We start from the raw sequence: 14,689 nt of genomic DNA on the forward strand, positions 1-14,689 counted from the left end.
TGAAATTATGGCATATTAACTCTTGATTGGTGAATGGTTATGATCTGGCATTGACAACTTACAGTTTCTTTACGGTCAGATACTAATTGTTATTATTTATTTGTAATAAAAATAAAAGTTAAGTGTACAATAATTACCGTAACAAATTTAAAAGGTTGTAATAGAAAAGTTAGAAATTTGTGTTGCATAACAATATATGACCTATAGTTCAGAACTTCTCTGATTTAATTTCCCTTGGTAATAGACAGCCCCAAGAATTTGTGACTGCTGTCTGACAGTAGGATGAATAAAGTGTGATTTTAGAATTATTGATGTAGTTTATGCCATGCACTTGGCATCCTAAGGTAGATAACTTTTTCTATTTAGGCTCACAATCATAGGTAGTCCTCATTTAGTGCCAACAATTGGTTCCGGCAATTTGGTCATTAAATAAAGTGGTTCTAAGTGAAAAATCATGTTATCACAACTGCGTTTACAATTTTCTTTCCTTTGCTTCTTGAAACTTCCTTCAGATGAACTGGGGTTCTTTCTCTTTGAGGACACCTTAGTGTGGGATAAATAAACAAGTTAAATTAAGAACCAAGTTATACATATGTTGCCATTAATCTGTGCATTGATACTTAATTTAGAATTTGCAGGACAGATACCGAATAACAAGAAAAAAAGCAAATATACTATTATTATCAGATATAAGCCAAGCTGATTAGCTGACAAAAAGGTACACAGATTATTAATGCTACCATGGCTCTATTAATATTAAAATTAAACAGTAAGATAGCAATTCTCTGCACATTTACTTGGAAACCGATCCTTTTGGATATAGTAAAAAGGCCAGGTCTTTAGGCACTTGCGGAAAGATAGCAGGGCACATGTCTTCCTCTCCAATGAAAATAAATACAAGCATTAATTTCTGTCTTAATAATTATCCCAGCACCATGCTGAGCATTCCTAGCTCAATGTTGTAAATATATTCATGGACAATTTTTAAATAACTTTTTCAAGATTTATCCCTCCTGGCATCTCTCTTAGTGTACTCACAATCTGAATGTATAGCTTTGCCTTGTAAGATACTTTCCTTCTGTTTTAAAATGTTATAATTTCTTCCATGTGATGTTACAGTTCAAAAATATATGGTGATGGAAATGCTGTTCCAAGAATTCTGAAGTTCCTTAAATCTATTGATCTTGAGGAACCGCTTCAAAAGAAATTCTGCTTCCCCACTGTAAAAGAAAACATTTCCCAAGATATTGATCATATCTTAGAAACCCAGAGTGCACTGGCAGTGGATCTGGGTGGAACGAATCTCCGAGTAGCAATTGTCAGCATGAAGGTAATTATAAATCAGAATGGTTTACATATCCACAGGGAGGTGTCTTGCTGAGAACAACACACTTACAATTTTAAGTACCGTATTTTTCGGAGTATAAGACGCAGTAAAATTTTGAAGAGGAAAATTAAAAAAAAAGTTTTTGCACTCCGCAAACGCCCTAAAAACGGCCCTGTTTTTCGTGAAAACGGGCCCATTTCCCCCCCTCCAAAAAAGGCATGAATAGCCTTTAGGGAGCTTGCAGAGTGCTCCGGGGGGGGGGGGGCGGGAAAAAAGAGCAAAAAAGGGTGCCATTTAAAAAAAAACGGGCTTGTTTTTCATTTTAAAAAGGGCATGGATAGCCCTTAGGAAACTTATACAGTGCTCCTGGGGGCTGGGGGGGGGTAAAATTGAGCAAAAAATTGGCCGTTTTTTGCTCATTTCTGCCCTCCCCACCCCCCAGGAGCTCTCTCAAAGCTTCTTAGAGGCTGTGCACAGCCATTTTGGTGAAGGGGACAGGGTTTCGGGAGGCAAAAAATGCTGTATTCAGTGTATAAGACGCACCCAGATTTTCAGCCTCATTTTTGAGGGAAAAAGGTGCTTCTTATACTCCAATAAATACGTTGGTATAATAATTTTTAAATGCACCCGATTCCTGCATGCCGTCTTACTAAAATGTGGCAGCTTCTTGTAAGAGGGTAGCATGTTGGTAATAAATACATATTCAGTGGGGGGGGGGGGGGAACCCTCTGATACCAGAAATTGGAGGAAGAAAAGACAAAATATGTAGAATATAACACAATGTTCCAATGAATACTGATCAATATCAATTTTCTATAAAATAAAATATTCTAAAAAATATATAACATATGTTTTGGTGTTCAGTATGCAAAGTGATTAAATCCCATTCACTATCTTTCAACCTAACCTACCCCTGTTGTTGTGGAGGTAAAATGAGACTAGACCCCATATCAAGAAGTCCTGGATAACAGGTGGAATACAAATGCAACTAAATAATTCCAATTTTCAAGTACTCCATTACACTGTAGTGCAATGTACACATTAGATGAATTGGTTTAAGTGAAACAGTGCTCTAAAACCAAATGAAGATCTATTATATGTAGATTTAGCCTGATTCAGAAAAAACAGTGTGGGCTATGTAAAGTATGAAGAATTTTAAAAAAATAGTAGCTGGGTATGAATTCTGTTTTGCATTGCTACTCACAGTGTGGTCTTGGACTCCCATGTCGTAGCATTGGAACTGAATAAATTGTTTTTAACATGCATTGTAAAAATTGCAGTTGATGGGCATTGTTTAGCAGTCATTTTTCTCTTCACTGTAACAGAGTGTAATGGAACTCTTTTTTAATAGTACCATCTATAAAGTTTAGGCCTGCTAAGAACAGGATGTCTGTCCCCTTAAGATTCTTGCTTCATTCATTTTTAACTGATAGGATTAATTTAATTTAATTAATTTTAAAAAGACATCTTAAACCAGGATTGTCCTACATTGTTCCTTTCTTGTTGCAAAAGGGATTAATCATACTCATCCCCTTTGCAGGTAAAACAATAAGATGAGATTGAGGTTGGGCATGTGGTTTGTCTGGCTAGGAATCTGCAGACCCACATGCGAAGACTTCTTTTTTCATATAGTTAGCCCTCGACTAACGACCACAATGAAGCCCAAATTAGCCATTGCTAAATAAGACAGTTGTTACATTTTAACAACATTTTTTTACCACAATGGTTAAGTGAATCATTGCAGTTGTTGAAGCCTTAAAACGACTCCTGCTTCCCCCATTGACTTTGCTTGTTGGAAACCACTGGGAAGATTACAAATGGTGATCACATGGTCCCAGGTCACTGTAATCATCATAAATACATGCTGGTTGCCAAATGCCTGAAATGGGATCATATAACCATGGGGATGCTGTAATGGTCGTAAGTGTGAAAAACAGTGATAAGTCACTTTTTCCAGTGCCGCTATAATTTCAAATGGTCACTCTACAGGATTGTAAGCTGAGGGCTACCTGTATGCAACATGTTTTTGCTTTCTGCATGGAATGCGTGTCTCATCTCTTCAGTTTTGATTCTGACCGGTCAATAAGAATTGACAATGGCTTGATGGCACATAGTCTATAACTCTGCTGTATTTGATGTCCTCAAAATAAGAGCTTGATGGGCTTTTCTCTTCTCTTAGGGTGAAATTGTTAAGAAATACATTCAACTGAACCCTAAAACTTATGAGGATAGAATAGAATTGATTCTTAAGATGTGTATAGAAGCTGCCTCAGAAGCAGTAGACCTGAATTGCAGAATTCTGGGTGTAGGTAAGTTTAATAAGCATCATATTTTTTGCTTTGTGAAATGAAGGCAAGAATTAAACCATTGTGCCTTAATGTTGTTGTGCATTTCAAATATAATAAAAGGAATTGTTTGCTAAGTGCTGAATTTTACAAACAGGAATCTTGGTGTTTATAGACTGCAGAATGAATTAATATATTGAAACTGGCATATAGTTCTCAGAGAGCTAGTTTGGTGGAGTTGTTAAGGCACCAGGCTAGAAACTGGGAGACTTGAGAGTTCTAGCCCTGCCTTAGGCATAAAGCCAGCTGGGTGACTTTAGTCCAGTCACTCTGTCTTAGTTCTAGGAAGGAGGCATTGACAAAATACTTCTGAAAAAGCTTCCCAAGAAAACTGCAGGGGCTTCTCCAGGCATTCTCCCGGAGTCAAAACCTGATCCAGAGACAATAAATAAATAACATCTTCAAGTCCCATGCCATATACTGTATGTTTCATAATAAGTTGTACTTTCGTAGGTAAGTAGAAATTGTATATATAGTCTTTGATTATGCTTTCCCCCTCAAAATTATAATAGGCAGAAAAGGCATTGATTGAGCATCAAGAGTAAGATTGAAATAAGTAGGACAGCTGTTACCCTCTAAATTTTTGAAGATTTTGTCCTGTCTCGTATTTTTTGTGTGATACTGTCTTGCATTTTTTGAACAGGATATATGGGAATTCAGACAATGTCTCTCTGCATCTTATTAAATAATGCACATTTAAACAGCAAATGGTGGCTTGAGTTACCACATGGCAACAGTTCTTTACTTATTTGGGGGTTTATTGAAGAATTCTTTTTACAATTAAAAGTAATGTAAAACATGTCTGCTGCACTTAGTTGTTTCGTTGTTGAAGGAAGTTGTTCAGTTTTTTTTTTTCCCGAATGAGAAACTAACATTTAACAAAGCTTCATTTTGGATTTTTTTTAAAATGCTAGAATTAATAGCGTTCTGTTCTTCATATAACTTGATATATGCTGTGTGCCTCAGGCATTTCTACCGGTGGAAGAGTAGATCCCCGAGAAGGTGTTGTTCTTCATTCCACAAAAATTATTCAAGAGTGGAACGCTGTTGACTTGCGGACACCAATATCAGATGCCCTACATTTGCCAGTCTGGGTGGATAATGATGGCAACTGTGCAGCTTTAGCAGAAAGAAAATTTGGACACGGGAAAGGAGTGGAAGACTTTATAACCGTTATCACTGGCACAGGTATCGATTTCCTCAAACTCCCGAAAGCAGTTTTCAGTCTTGGTTGGAATCAAGTAATAATTCCATCTTGTACTTATTCAAATGTTATACTTATTGTAATAGATCATGTGTAAATGGCTGTAATCTCTATCCAGCTGTTGGGTACATGATTAAATACCCTTAAACTACAGGGAATGTCAGATTTGGGCCGGGAATTGAGATTAGTGCAAATAATAGGAAATTTATGTGTTGTGTTATTTTATCAGATTTAAACTGATGCAAATTACTGAGCAGTGACCACCTGATCTGCTAAATCCTTGGCTTTGGAATAGCTCCTCCACTGCACCTTGTGTCAGTCAAAGAAGGTTTCTCATGATTCATTTCCAATTCTAGAGTATAAATCAGGGGGGGAAAAGATACCCTCTTTCTCATTGTATAGCATACAAAGATTAAAAGGTTAACAATGCATATAGTAATTATATTTCCAGGAATATCAATTCATTATTAAAAGAAATTCAGATATTTGAAATGTAAAAATGGTGTTTTCAAGTTACACTGTTTTTACAGTAGCAACACTTCATAGCACTCTTCTCTGTCAGTTTAAAAAGTTCAATTGAATAATTACTGACTTTCAATAAAAAATTATTTTATTATTTGTATTAAGAGTATAATGTTATGAAGAGGAGGGGGAAAGGAGGAAAAACTGGATAAATGGAGCATTGGATAAACAAACAAACTGAAGAGTATCAAAGAGTGAACCAAGCGAAGATGGGAGCAAGGGTGATAAATTGAAAAATAAATTGGATGGACCAAGCACCATCAAACACTGAATCACTCAAATAAAGTCTGCCAATAAAGTGTGGTGTTATATTAGCCTATGATAAAGGAATCCTTTGGAAAGCTATATATTTTCTTATCTTCAGAGGTCAGCAACAATGTCCTGATGTTTTTCCTTTCAGGTATTGGTGGTGGAATCATTCATCAAAATGAATTAATTCACGGTAGTTCTTTTTGTGCTGCTGAGCTTGGGCACATTGTGGTAGCAATGGATGGACCCGAGTGCCTGTGTGGGAACCATGGCTGCATAGAGGCATATGCTTCTGGAATAGCTTTGCAGAGAGAAGCTAAGAAATTACATGATGGTAAGTAAGGTGCCTGTTGTTTATAGCCATGTTCAGTAGCAGGGTGTGCATAAGCAGCCTAAAAAAAGTTCACATACATTTGGCATTTAATAGCTGCCGTTTATTAATTAAGGTAGCAGAATGCATACTCCTGCTTTTACATGGGTTAACTTTGTTTCCCAAAGCCAAATTAATTAATGGAAGTTTAACTGAAAAGCAAATCTACTAGCATGCCAATATCCACACTGATCTAAAATTAATTATAAACTACAAATATCATCTTGCAGGAAATAGATCTCTTGGTTTATACTGTATAAGACATAACATAGATGAACAATTTCATGATTTCAAAAACTGGACACTAGAGGGGACTAAAGATTTTAAATAAAGATATAAAGGCCAGTGGATGGTGCAAAACATTTGGTCAATAAAAATACTGAAGGGAGACTTTGAAAGGATGGACTTAAATAGTAGCCACAGTATCAACAAAGTAATGATGTCTGTTTCTATGAAGAAATGTCAGATGTAGAACAAACTTCATCTGGCAAGATGGAGATTAGTATCAGAAGTGGATTTACAATCAACAGGGAAAGTTAATGATTTAGAAAAGGATCTCTTACCGGATCTACAACAGAAATTGTTTGAGATTTTAAAATTTAAAAGAGAAATACAAACTACAAACCAAGAGAGTGTTTTGGATTTAGAAGGATTTTATTGAAGTAGGATTTTAAGAGGCTTCTTAAAGCCTTGAAGAACTCTTGGTGATGGGACAAAGAAAAAATGAAGAGAAATCAAATGCTATGGCAGTATTTGAATGAACTAAAGATTAAAGTAAAAGGAAGAAAAATAAAGTTGTTTTTTTCATCAAAGTTAGAACAAAGTATGTTGTTACTTCTAGCTACTTTCATGTACTTTCTGCTGATATCAAGCTTGAAAAGATGATGTTTTTTTTTCATAGATGATAGATAAGGTATGGGATAAAGAAATAAATGTAACTTCAGAGGTAGTGGAGAATCACTAAATTTGTTTATAGTTGCTGAGATGAAGGTGTCATTATATATTTTTCTTTATTATATTTTTACTTTTCTCATTTTTTTGCACTGTTTACTCTTTTCTATTCTTCATTCTTTAAGTTTAAGTTATATTACATTTTACTATTATAAAAAAATCTTAAGAAAATGTATTATATGTGGATAGGAGTACAGTACGTGAATTTATAGGCAATTGCATTAATAAAAAATTACATTTGTGAATGTAAAAAGCGAAAAAAGAAAGTGGATTTCCTTGCCCATGCGAATTTAAGAACTTTCTAAGAACTTAATGGAGATAAAATCCAGCATTAGGAAAGTGAGGGTTAAATCTGCATTTGCATTGCTTAGTCAGTTTGCTGGTTAAAAAAGCAACAATAGATTAGGTCTATTCCACTGTTTCCTGCTACATATTTATGTGGAATCATTTTACATCTGTAGGAAGCCAGTGAGATTTTATGCCAGAAAATAGAGATAAAACTTCCAGATACAGAAAAAGCTAATTTTATTGTATGACATAGATAGATTAGATTCTTTATTAATTTTTTTAAATGATTGGTAAAATATAATAATCAGCATTCTCTGTTTTGCCTCTTAATTACTAATTCTGCTTTCTTCCATTTTTTCTCTCCAAACAGAGGATTCATTATTGATTGGAGATATGTCTATGAAAAAAGAAGATACAATAACTGCTGCACATCTTATTCAGGCAGCTAAACTAGGAAACTCAAAAGCTGACAATATTGTTAGAACAGGTAAAAATACAAGCCTAAGACTGAAATCTTTGTTGGAATATTGGCTAGTGGTAAATATTGCTGTAGCATCATCCTTGTTTGCTTCTGTTATAAAACAATACCAAAAATAGGCCTTATCGTTCTCCCAATAATCATTTTAACTTTCCTTTGGAAATACAAAGAGAAGAAAAAAATAGACCAGGCAAGATAAGGAGGAATAGAAGTGAAAAAATATAGTTAGAAGTGCAGAGAATCACCTTAAATACAATTGTGTAAAGCTTTGATAGGTTATTTTACTGTGCTAGCAGTCCACCAGAATCACCCTGTGAAAGTGGTTCTTTGTAACCCTGCTTGCACTTCTATATTTGAAACTAAATTGATTACTTTGTATTGCTTCACTTGTTTATAAAGCTTGTTCTAGTTGCATTTGTTTAACAGATGAACAAAGCTTTTTCCAGCAGTTTGGGGTGACACTTGAGGCTTTGGGGTAACATCAAGTGTTTTATTAAGGCAAAACATGTTGCTTCTTTGGTAGAACAAGATGACCACTTTAACCTCTACAACTTAGAGCATCTCAATACCGTAAAACCAAGCTGCCTGGCGAGTATTCAGCTAGTATTCTCCTGTTAATGGAAGAAGTCTTATCAGTAGAATAGGAAAAGAAGCCTTTTTATGAATGGAGAGCAGTCTTAATTTCCATTTCTTTGGAGGACAAGCCCTCATTTAAATTTTGAAGCATACTTGCTAGCATAGAATCATAATCCTTGAAAACTTAAAAGAGGTTTTGCTGAAACCTGTTTATGTAATCTGAATATAGTAGAAACCATGTTTGATAGCTTCTTTCTTTGATAGCTCCTATGAAAATAGACTCAATCCAATTTTAAGAAAATTATATTTGTGCCTAAAGCAACAGTTCTATAATCTAATCCAAATAATAAATGGAAACACTTTTTCTTTAAAGTTAGAGCATTATTAATATTACTGAGAGCCACTAATATAAGGATTATTGGCATTGTGATAGGAGTTGGGAGCCATGAATTCTAGTCCTGCCTTAAACACAAAGCTGGCTGATAAATTCAGGCCAATCCCTCTCACAACCTTAGGAAGATACTTGCCACAGGCCAATTCTGAAAATGTTGCCAGAAAAATTGCAGGAATTTCTTGGGAGGCAAAACTGACTGCAAGGCACCAACCCGGCCCCACACCATTATGACCACTGTGGTCGTTACTACTCAAACCTATTCTTTTCCTTTTCTTCAGGCCTCTCTGAAAGTTTCAGTTACACCCTCACCCATGTATGTCCTATCTCTAGTGTCCAGATTTGATGGTTTAACAGACAATGGAAAACAGGAATTTGGATTGTACAGGCATATTATCTGACTGTCATGAAACAATTTTTATCAGTGAAATCATACTTTGAAACTCCACAGGAGTTCTAGGACTTTTTCTCTATTTTTTTTCCTTTCATGACAGCATACAGTATTTTTTTTTTAATTGTTAGTAGTTCTCAAAAATAGTCAATGAAGATACAAAACTTCTGTAATGTTTTGGAGTATATTCCATAATAAATTGTTTTTATCGCAATTAGTTAAGCTGTTATGTTACTCAGAATGTAGTCACATAATGTAGACAATTGCTTTATTTGGGACAGTTGAAAGTGGTATGAAAGAGGCAGCCGCTCATTTATGGTTCTCTTACCAATAAGAGTCCTGCACATTCTGTTCAATTAGAGAAGATAGTGAGGGGAAAAAAATGTAGCCATATACCAGCATGTTGGGATTAGTACATTTCCAAGAATTCCTTGCCAGCATTGGCAAAAGCAAGATGGGTGCTTTGGTTCCAATATCTGGCAAGAACTCAGATGGAAAGACTAGCATATAATAAGGAGCTTCTTGCAGACATTTCATTAACAAAGTAGGTAACGAAAAGATGTTCTAGCACTGAAGATGTTGCCTAGTTTGGTAATGAAACATCTGCAAGAAAAGCACCAGGCTCAGAGAACACCAACGACCCCACAGTTCAACCTTGAGCTGCAAATATTCTCTTCTATCGGAAAAGAGTCTCTTTCTTATATAACTCCTGTTCTTATGTCCTTCCTAACTGACATTTTCTTTGTTTCCCCCCCTCACAGCAGGAACAGCCCTGGGCCTTGGAATTGTTAATGTTCTGCACACCATAAGTCCTTCTCTGGTTATACTTTCTGGTGTCTTGGCAAGTCATTATGTCAATGTTGTCAGAGATGTGATCCGTCAGCGAGCGTTATTTTCTGTCCAAACAGTGAATGTGGTTGTCTCAGACCTAAGTGATCCTGCACTGCTTGGAGCTGCTAGCATGGTTCTGGATTATACAACACGCAGGATATACTAAATATATAGTATATGGGGAATAAATAGAAATCCTTATGAAGTTCGTAACAGGAAAAATTATTTCCTACTGATGTTGGGGTTTTTCGTTGTTTCATATGGCTTTATGGAAATCTCACCATAAAAATTGTTCCCATCCACCCTTCCTTTATTTAATTTCTATTTTTATATGCTGGAATATCACTAGAAACACGGCTCAGAAGAGGACTCTCTTGTAGACAAAATGAAATTAAACACTTCTTGGGAGCTACAGATTGTAAAGAAGAAAACTGAATGTACTTCTTCCTAATGTATTTTCAAACTGTTTTTCTCAGTAGGTGGTAATTTTGGTAACCTTTGTTAAGCAAAGAAGAAATATCCCTGACAGATAATATGTAATCATTTCCATCTCTGCAGACATGGGCAGGTATGATCTCTGTAGGAAAGAAATTGGAAACATCTCATGGTAAAATGCCCAGCATTACAATGTGACGATCAATGAGTTCATTAATTAGAATACAATCTTCTTAGGATACATGTTCAGTTTCAAAGTGCTTCCCTTTCAGAAATGCCCTTCAGAAATACTGCATTACAGAATCATCATAACTGACAATTACGTTGGCCAGCAGTTACTGCAGCTGGAAACCCCATAAAAGGCAAAGGTTTGGAGACATACAATGTTGCTAGGATGGAAAAGAGAATAAAATGTATGCTTTGTCTCAGTTCTCAGTAGTAATATTTTATATACCTCCTCTGAATTGTGATTCCTACCACCTTGTTTTCATGTTCTTTGCTTTTCATGTTTTCAGTCAGTTTTTCATGTTTTGGAAATTAAAGAGTCAGTTGCACAAGTCATTAGGCTTTCATTAATTGATCCAGTTTGCTAGATATCTGGCTGAAGAGATAGATCTGGTTAGCTTGGAGCTTGAGAAAACATTTGCTTTTTGAATCAAATCCATATTTAAACTGGCTTTCAGAAATCTGTCAGGCATGTTTTTGTTAGCCTCACTTATGCTCAAGTCCTACTTTAAAAAAAACATACTGTGGTCTTAAGGGCATTTGATTTGTGCTTACAAAACCCAGATATATAGAAAGTGAGTATAGTGGACCATATATTAGAAATTTTGGAAGCTACAAATGCCGAACCTCATAGTGTGCTTAAGGCAACTTTCGGTTCTTTATATGTGGTTATCATAGAAAATAGTGCAAGGTTGTAGTACTTGGGGACCATTTATGTTTGAATTTGGAGGCTCTTGCCTCCAATGTGGGTCCCCCCCCCCTCCTATTTTAAAGACATGTTTTAAAACAAAAATAGCATGATAGGATAGCAGCAATAACAGAATTGCTTTAGGAATCTATTATCTACCAGAGTAACTGCTTTCATTTGTAGTATGTATAAGTGCATCTGATCCTTATATTTGAACACTTTGGGATCTAAACATCAATTAAAGATACTTGATTAGAACTATTTAAAATTTTGCTACTTCTAACTTGTTTATTAGAGGGTAAACTGGGATTTGGAAAATAATCCTCCTTTAAATGCTTTGGGTTATCTAGATTTCTGGGTAAACAAGAAGGTATCTCCTTGTTCTTTTGTGATTCTGTGCTTCAAATTCCCAAATCAGCCCTAAGGAAATCTCAGTCCTCCGGATCAAATTTGGAATTTGTGCAGCAGAAAATCTGTCATACTTGTGAATTCTGTTCCTCAACTGACAGACACAACTGGATATAACTGAAGGAAAAAGAAATTAGAGGTATTTGACAAATGAGTTTCTGCTAGGATTTTATGACTCCTTAGTCTAATAATATAAGGGAAAAGGGTGTTGGTCCTTGCCTGATACGCCTATTCTCATAATGGGGAAGTAGCATCCAGACTGGGTTGACCTCATCTGTTCATTGATTGGACTTAGTCTGATAAGACTGTTAAACCACGCCCCTGTTGCTAGGCAGACCCAGCTTTTGACGAAGGACTTCCATCAGACTCGATGTGTCATCTTCTCCAGGTAAGTTTTCAAAGTCTGATATAAATTCAATTCTGTAATGACGTCTGGTAACAAGTAGGTTAATACCCAAGTAACACTCTGCCAAGATCAGAACTCTATGGGAGGGCTGGATGCTACATCCCCATTATGAGAATAGGCATATCAGGTAAGGACTAACACCCTTTCTCCATAGTGGGGGAAGTAGCATCCAGATTGGGATGTACCAAAGCTGGAGGTGTCCCCTGGGAGGGTCTATGCATGGTCCATTAGAAGCCCCTTCTCTATGAACCGACTGCAGAACCCTGCATCCAAAAGTGTCTTCCGCCGACACAAGAGTCCAATTTGTATTTTTTGTATAAAGGGGGAAGGAGACGTCCACGTAGCTGCCCTACAGATCTCCAACAAAGAGGCTTGAGTCGCCCAGGCGGCCAAAGTGGCCACGCTTCTGGTAGAATGGGCGGTGATCCTCCCTGAAACCTGAGCCCCCTGTGACTGATACGCTGAAGCAATGCAGGCTCACAACCATCTGCCAATGGTGGTGGATATAACCTTTTTTCCTAGTGAAACCAGCTGGAAAGAAACAAACAGTGCCTCTGATTTTCTAGTTGCCAATGTCCTCTTAAGGTATATTCTTAGGGCCCTCCTCACATCCAAGATGTGCCATTTCCTTTCTAAGGTGTGATGGGTCTGGACAGAAATTAGGCAGAACCAGTTCTTGGGTTCAGTGAAAACAGGAGCACACCTTGGTTATGAAGGAGGGGTCCAGCCGTAAAACCACTCTGTCATGATGAAATATACACAGATCATCCATGGTTGACAGAGCCTGCAGTTCAGATATCCTCCTAGCGGAGGTGATGGCCACCAAAAACGCCACCTTGATGGTTAGAAACCTGAGAGACACTTTCTGTAACAGTTCTAAAGGGGGACCTTGTAAGAGCATCCAGCACCTTGTGCAAATCCCAAGAAGGGTACCTATGTACCAAGGGCGGTTTAAGATTAGACACCCCTTTAAGAAATCATTTCACTTTGGGATGCGTTAATGATTGTAACCTGCCGCAAACCAACACCGAAGATATCACCGATACTTGTCTCCTAATGGTATTAGGAGCCAATCCCTTATCCAGTCCTGCCTGGAGAAAGTCCAAGACCTGTGGAATTGTGGCCCGTACAGGATCAAGGTTCTTACCAGCACACCAGGAGCAGAATGAACACCAGGTCAAATTGTAGATCCACTCCGTGGACGGCCTGCGGGCTGCTTGGATAATCTGTGACCCTGGAGGAATTATTGTCCTCCCTCAGGATGCTCCGCTCAAGCGCCAGGTGTCAACTGGAGCCACTGAGGGTCTAGATGCTCCAGTGACCCCTGGCTGAGGGAGATCATGTTCCGAGGGATCCTCCAGGGTCTGTCCACCAAGAGCGATTGGAGATCGGCGAATCAAGATTGCCGGGGCCAATGAGGAGCAATCAATACAACCTCCACCCTCTCCCCTATGATCTTCTGTATGATCCTCAGAATCGGGGGTAACAGGGAAGGCGTAAAGGAGTCCCCGAGGCCAACTGCAGCGGAGGGTGTCCACTCCCTCCGCATTCGTTGAAGGGAACCAGGAGTAAAACCGAAGGAGATGAGCATTGAGTGGTGTGGCAAATAGGTCAACCAATTGGCTGCTGAAAAGGTCCACAATTGCCTGAAAGATCGATGGATGCAGCTGCCACTCTGCATTGTCCACCACTACGGGTGGCCTGTACGTTCGCCACCCCCACTTTATGCTCTGTGGTAATTAATAGTAAGTTCCTCTCGGCCCAAAACCACAGTCTCTTGGCCTCCAGCATGTGGGACTTTGACCTGGTCCCTCTCTGTCTGTTTATATGAGCACTGGTGGCTATGTTGTCTGTGAGAATAAGCATATGCCTGGCACTGACAGAATGGCGAAACTGCCAGAGCTAGGCGGATCGTTCTGAGTTCCAACCAGGTGATGTGAGTTAGTTCCGCCTGGCTCCATTGTCCCTGTGCCATGAAATGAGCTCCCCAGCCAAACAGACTGGCATCCGTTGTGACCATCAGTCAGTCGAGTCCTGAAGTATTCCGCTTTGATGATAGCTGGGGACCGCCACCATATTAGGGAATGGGATACTTCTGCCGGTAAGGTGACCCTGGTCTGGGAGCAGGTCATGTGCCTTCGCTGAAATGGTAAAAGAAACCATTGAAGGTCTCTGGTATGCAGGCGCGCCCAGGGAACAAGGCCTATGGCGGAAACCATGGTACCCAAAAGCTTGGATAACGTATCTAGGGACACCTGTCTCTCCCTGGTGACCTTGAAAGACAGTAGAGGTTCTACTGTCTCTCAGGTGACAGGAAAACTGTACCTGACACCGTGTCTATCAAAGCCCCTAGATGAATTAACCTAATAGTAGGTTGCAGGTGACTCTTGGCCAGATTAATAGAAAAGCCATGGGCCTGAAGGGTCAACATGGTGACTTCCAAGTCTCTAAGGGCTACGGTAGCAGAGGATGACTGTAACAATATGTCATCCAAATAGCACTGGAGCCATATTGGTACCTGTCTGAGGTACGCTGCCAGTGCCGCCAATACATTCGTAAAAACCCGAGGGGCTAATGATAACCCAAAGGGTAAGGCCCTATACT

At 38.2% G+C, this 14,689-nt stretch overlaps 1 protein-coding gene across 5 annotated transcripts in view; it reads left to right on the forward strand.

Moving 5' to 3' along the window:
- Positions 1 to 13,770, forward strand: part of GNE (glucosamine (UDP-N-acetyl)-2-epimerase/N-acetylmannosamine kinase) — a 51,395-nt gene extending 37,625 nt beyond the window's left edge. For all 5 annotated transcript variants that reach the window (XM_081944487.1, XM_081944491.1, XM_081944488.1 and 2 more), the window contains 6 exons: positions 1,120 to 1,330; positions 3,507 to 3,636; positions 4,639 to 4,860; positions 5,799 to 5,981; positions 7,627 to 7,743; positions 9,854 to 13,770. In XM_081944487.1, coding sequence (XP_081800613.1) covers positions 1,120 to 1,330; positions 3,507 to 3,636; positions 4,639 to 4,860; positions 5,799 to 5,981; positions 7,627 to 7,743; positions 9,854 to 10,089 — 1,099 coding nt within the window. In that variant the 3' untranslated portion in view covers positions 10,090 to 13,770. The remainder of the gene's footprint in view (positions 1 to 1,119; positions 1,331 to 3,506; positions 3,637 to 4,638; positions 4,861 to 5,798; positions 5,982 to 7,626; positions 7,744 to 9,853) is intronic.
- The last annotated feature ends 919 nt before the right edge of the window (positions 13,771 to 14,689 follow it).

Source organism: Natrix helvetica, assembly GCF_964273705.1.
Source record: "Natrix helvetica genome assembly, chromosome: 2".
Taxonomy (NCBI): Eukaryota; Metazoa; Chordata; class Lepidosauria; order Squamata; family Natricidae; genus Natrix; species Natrix helvetica.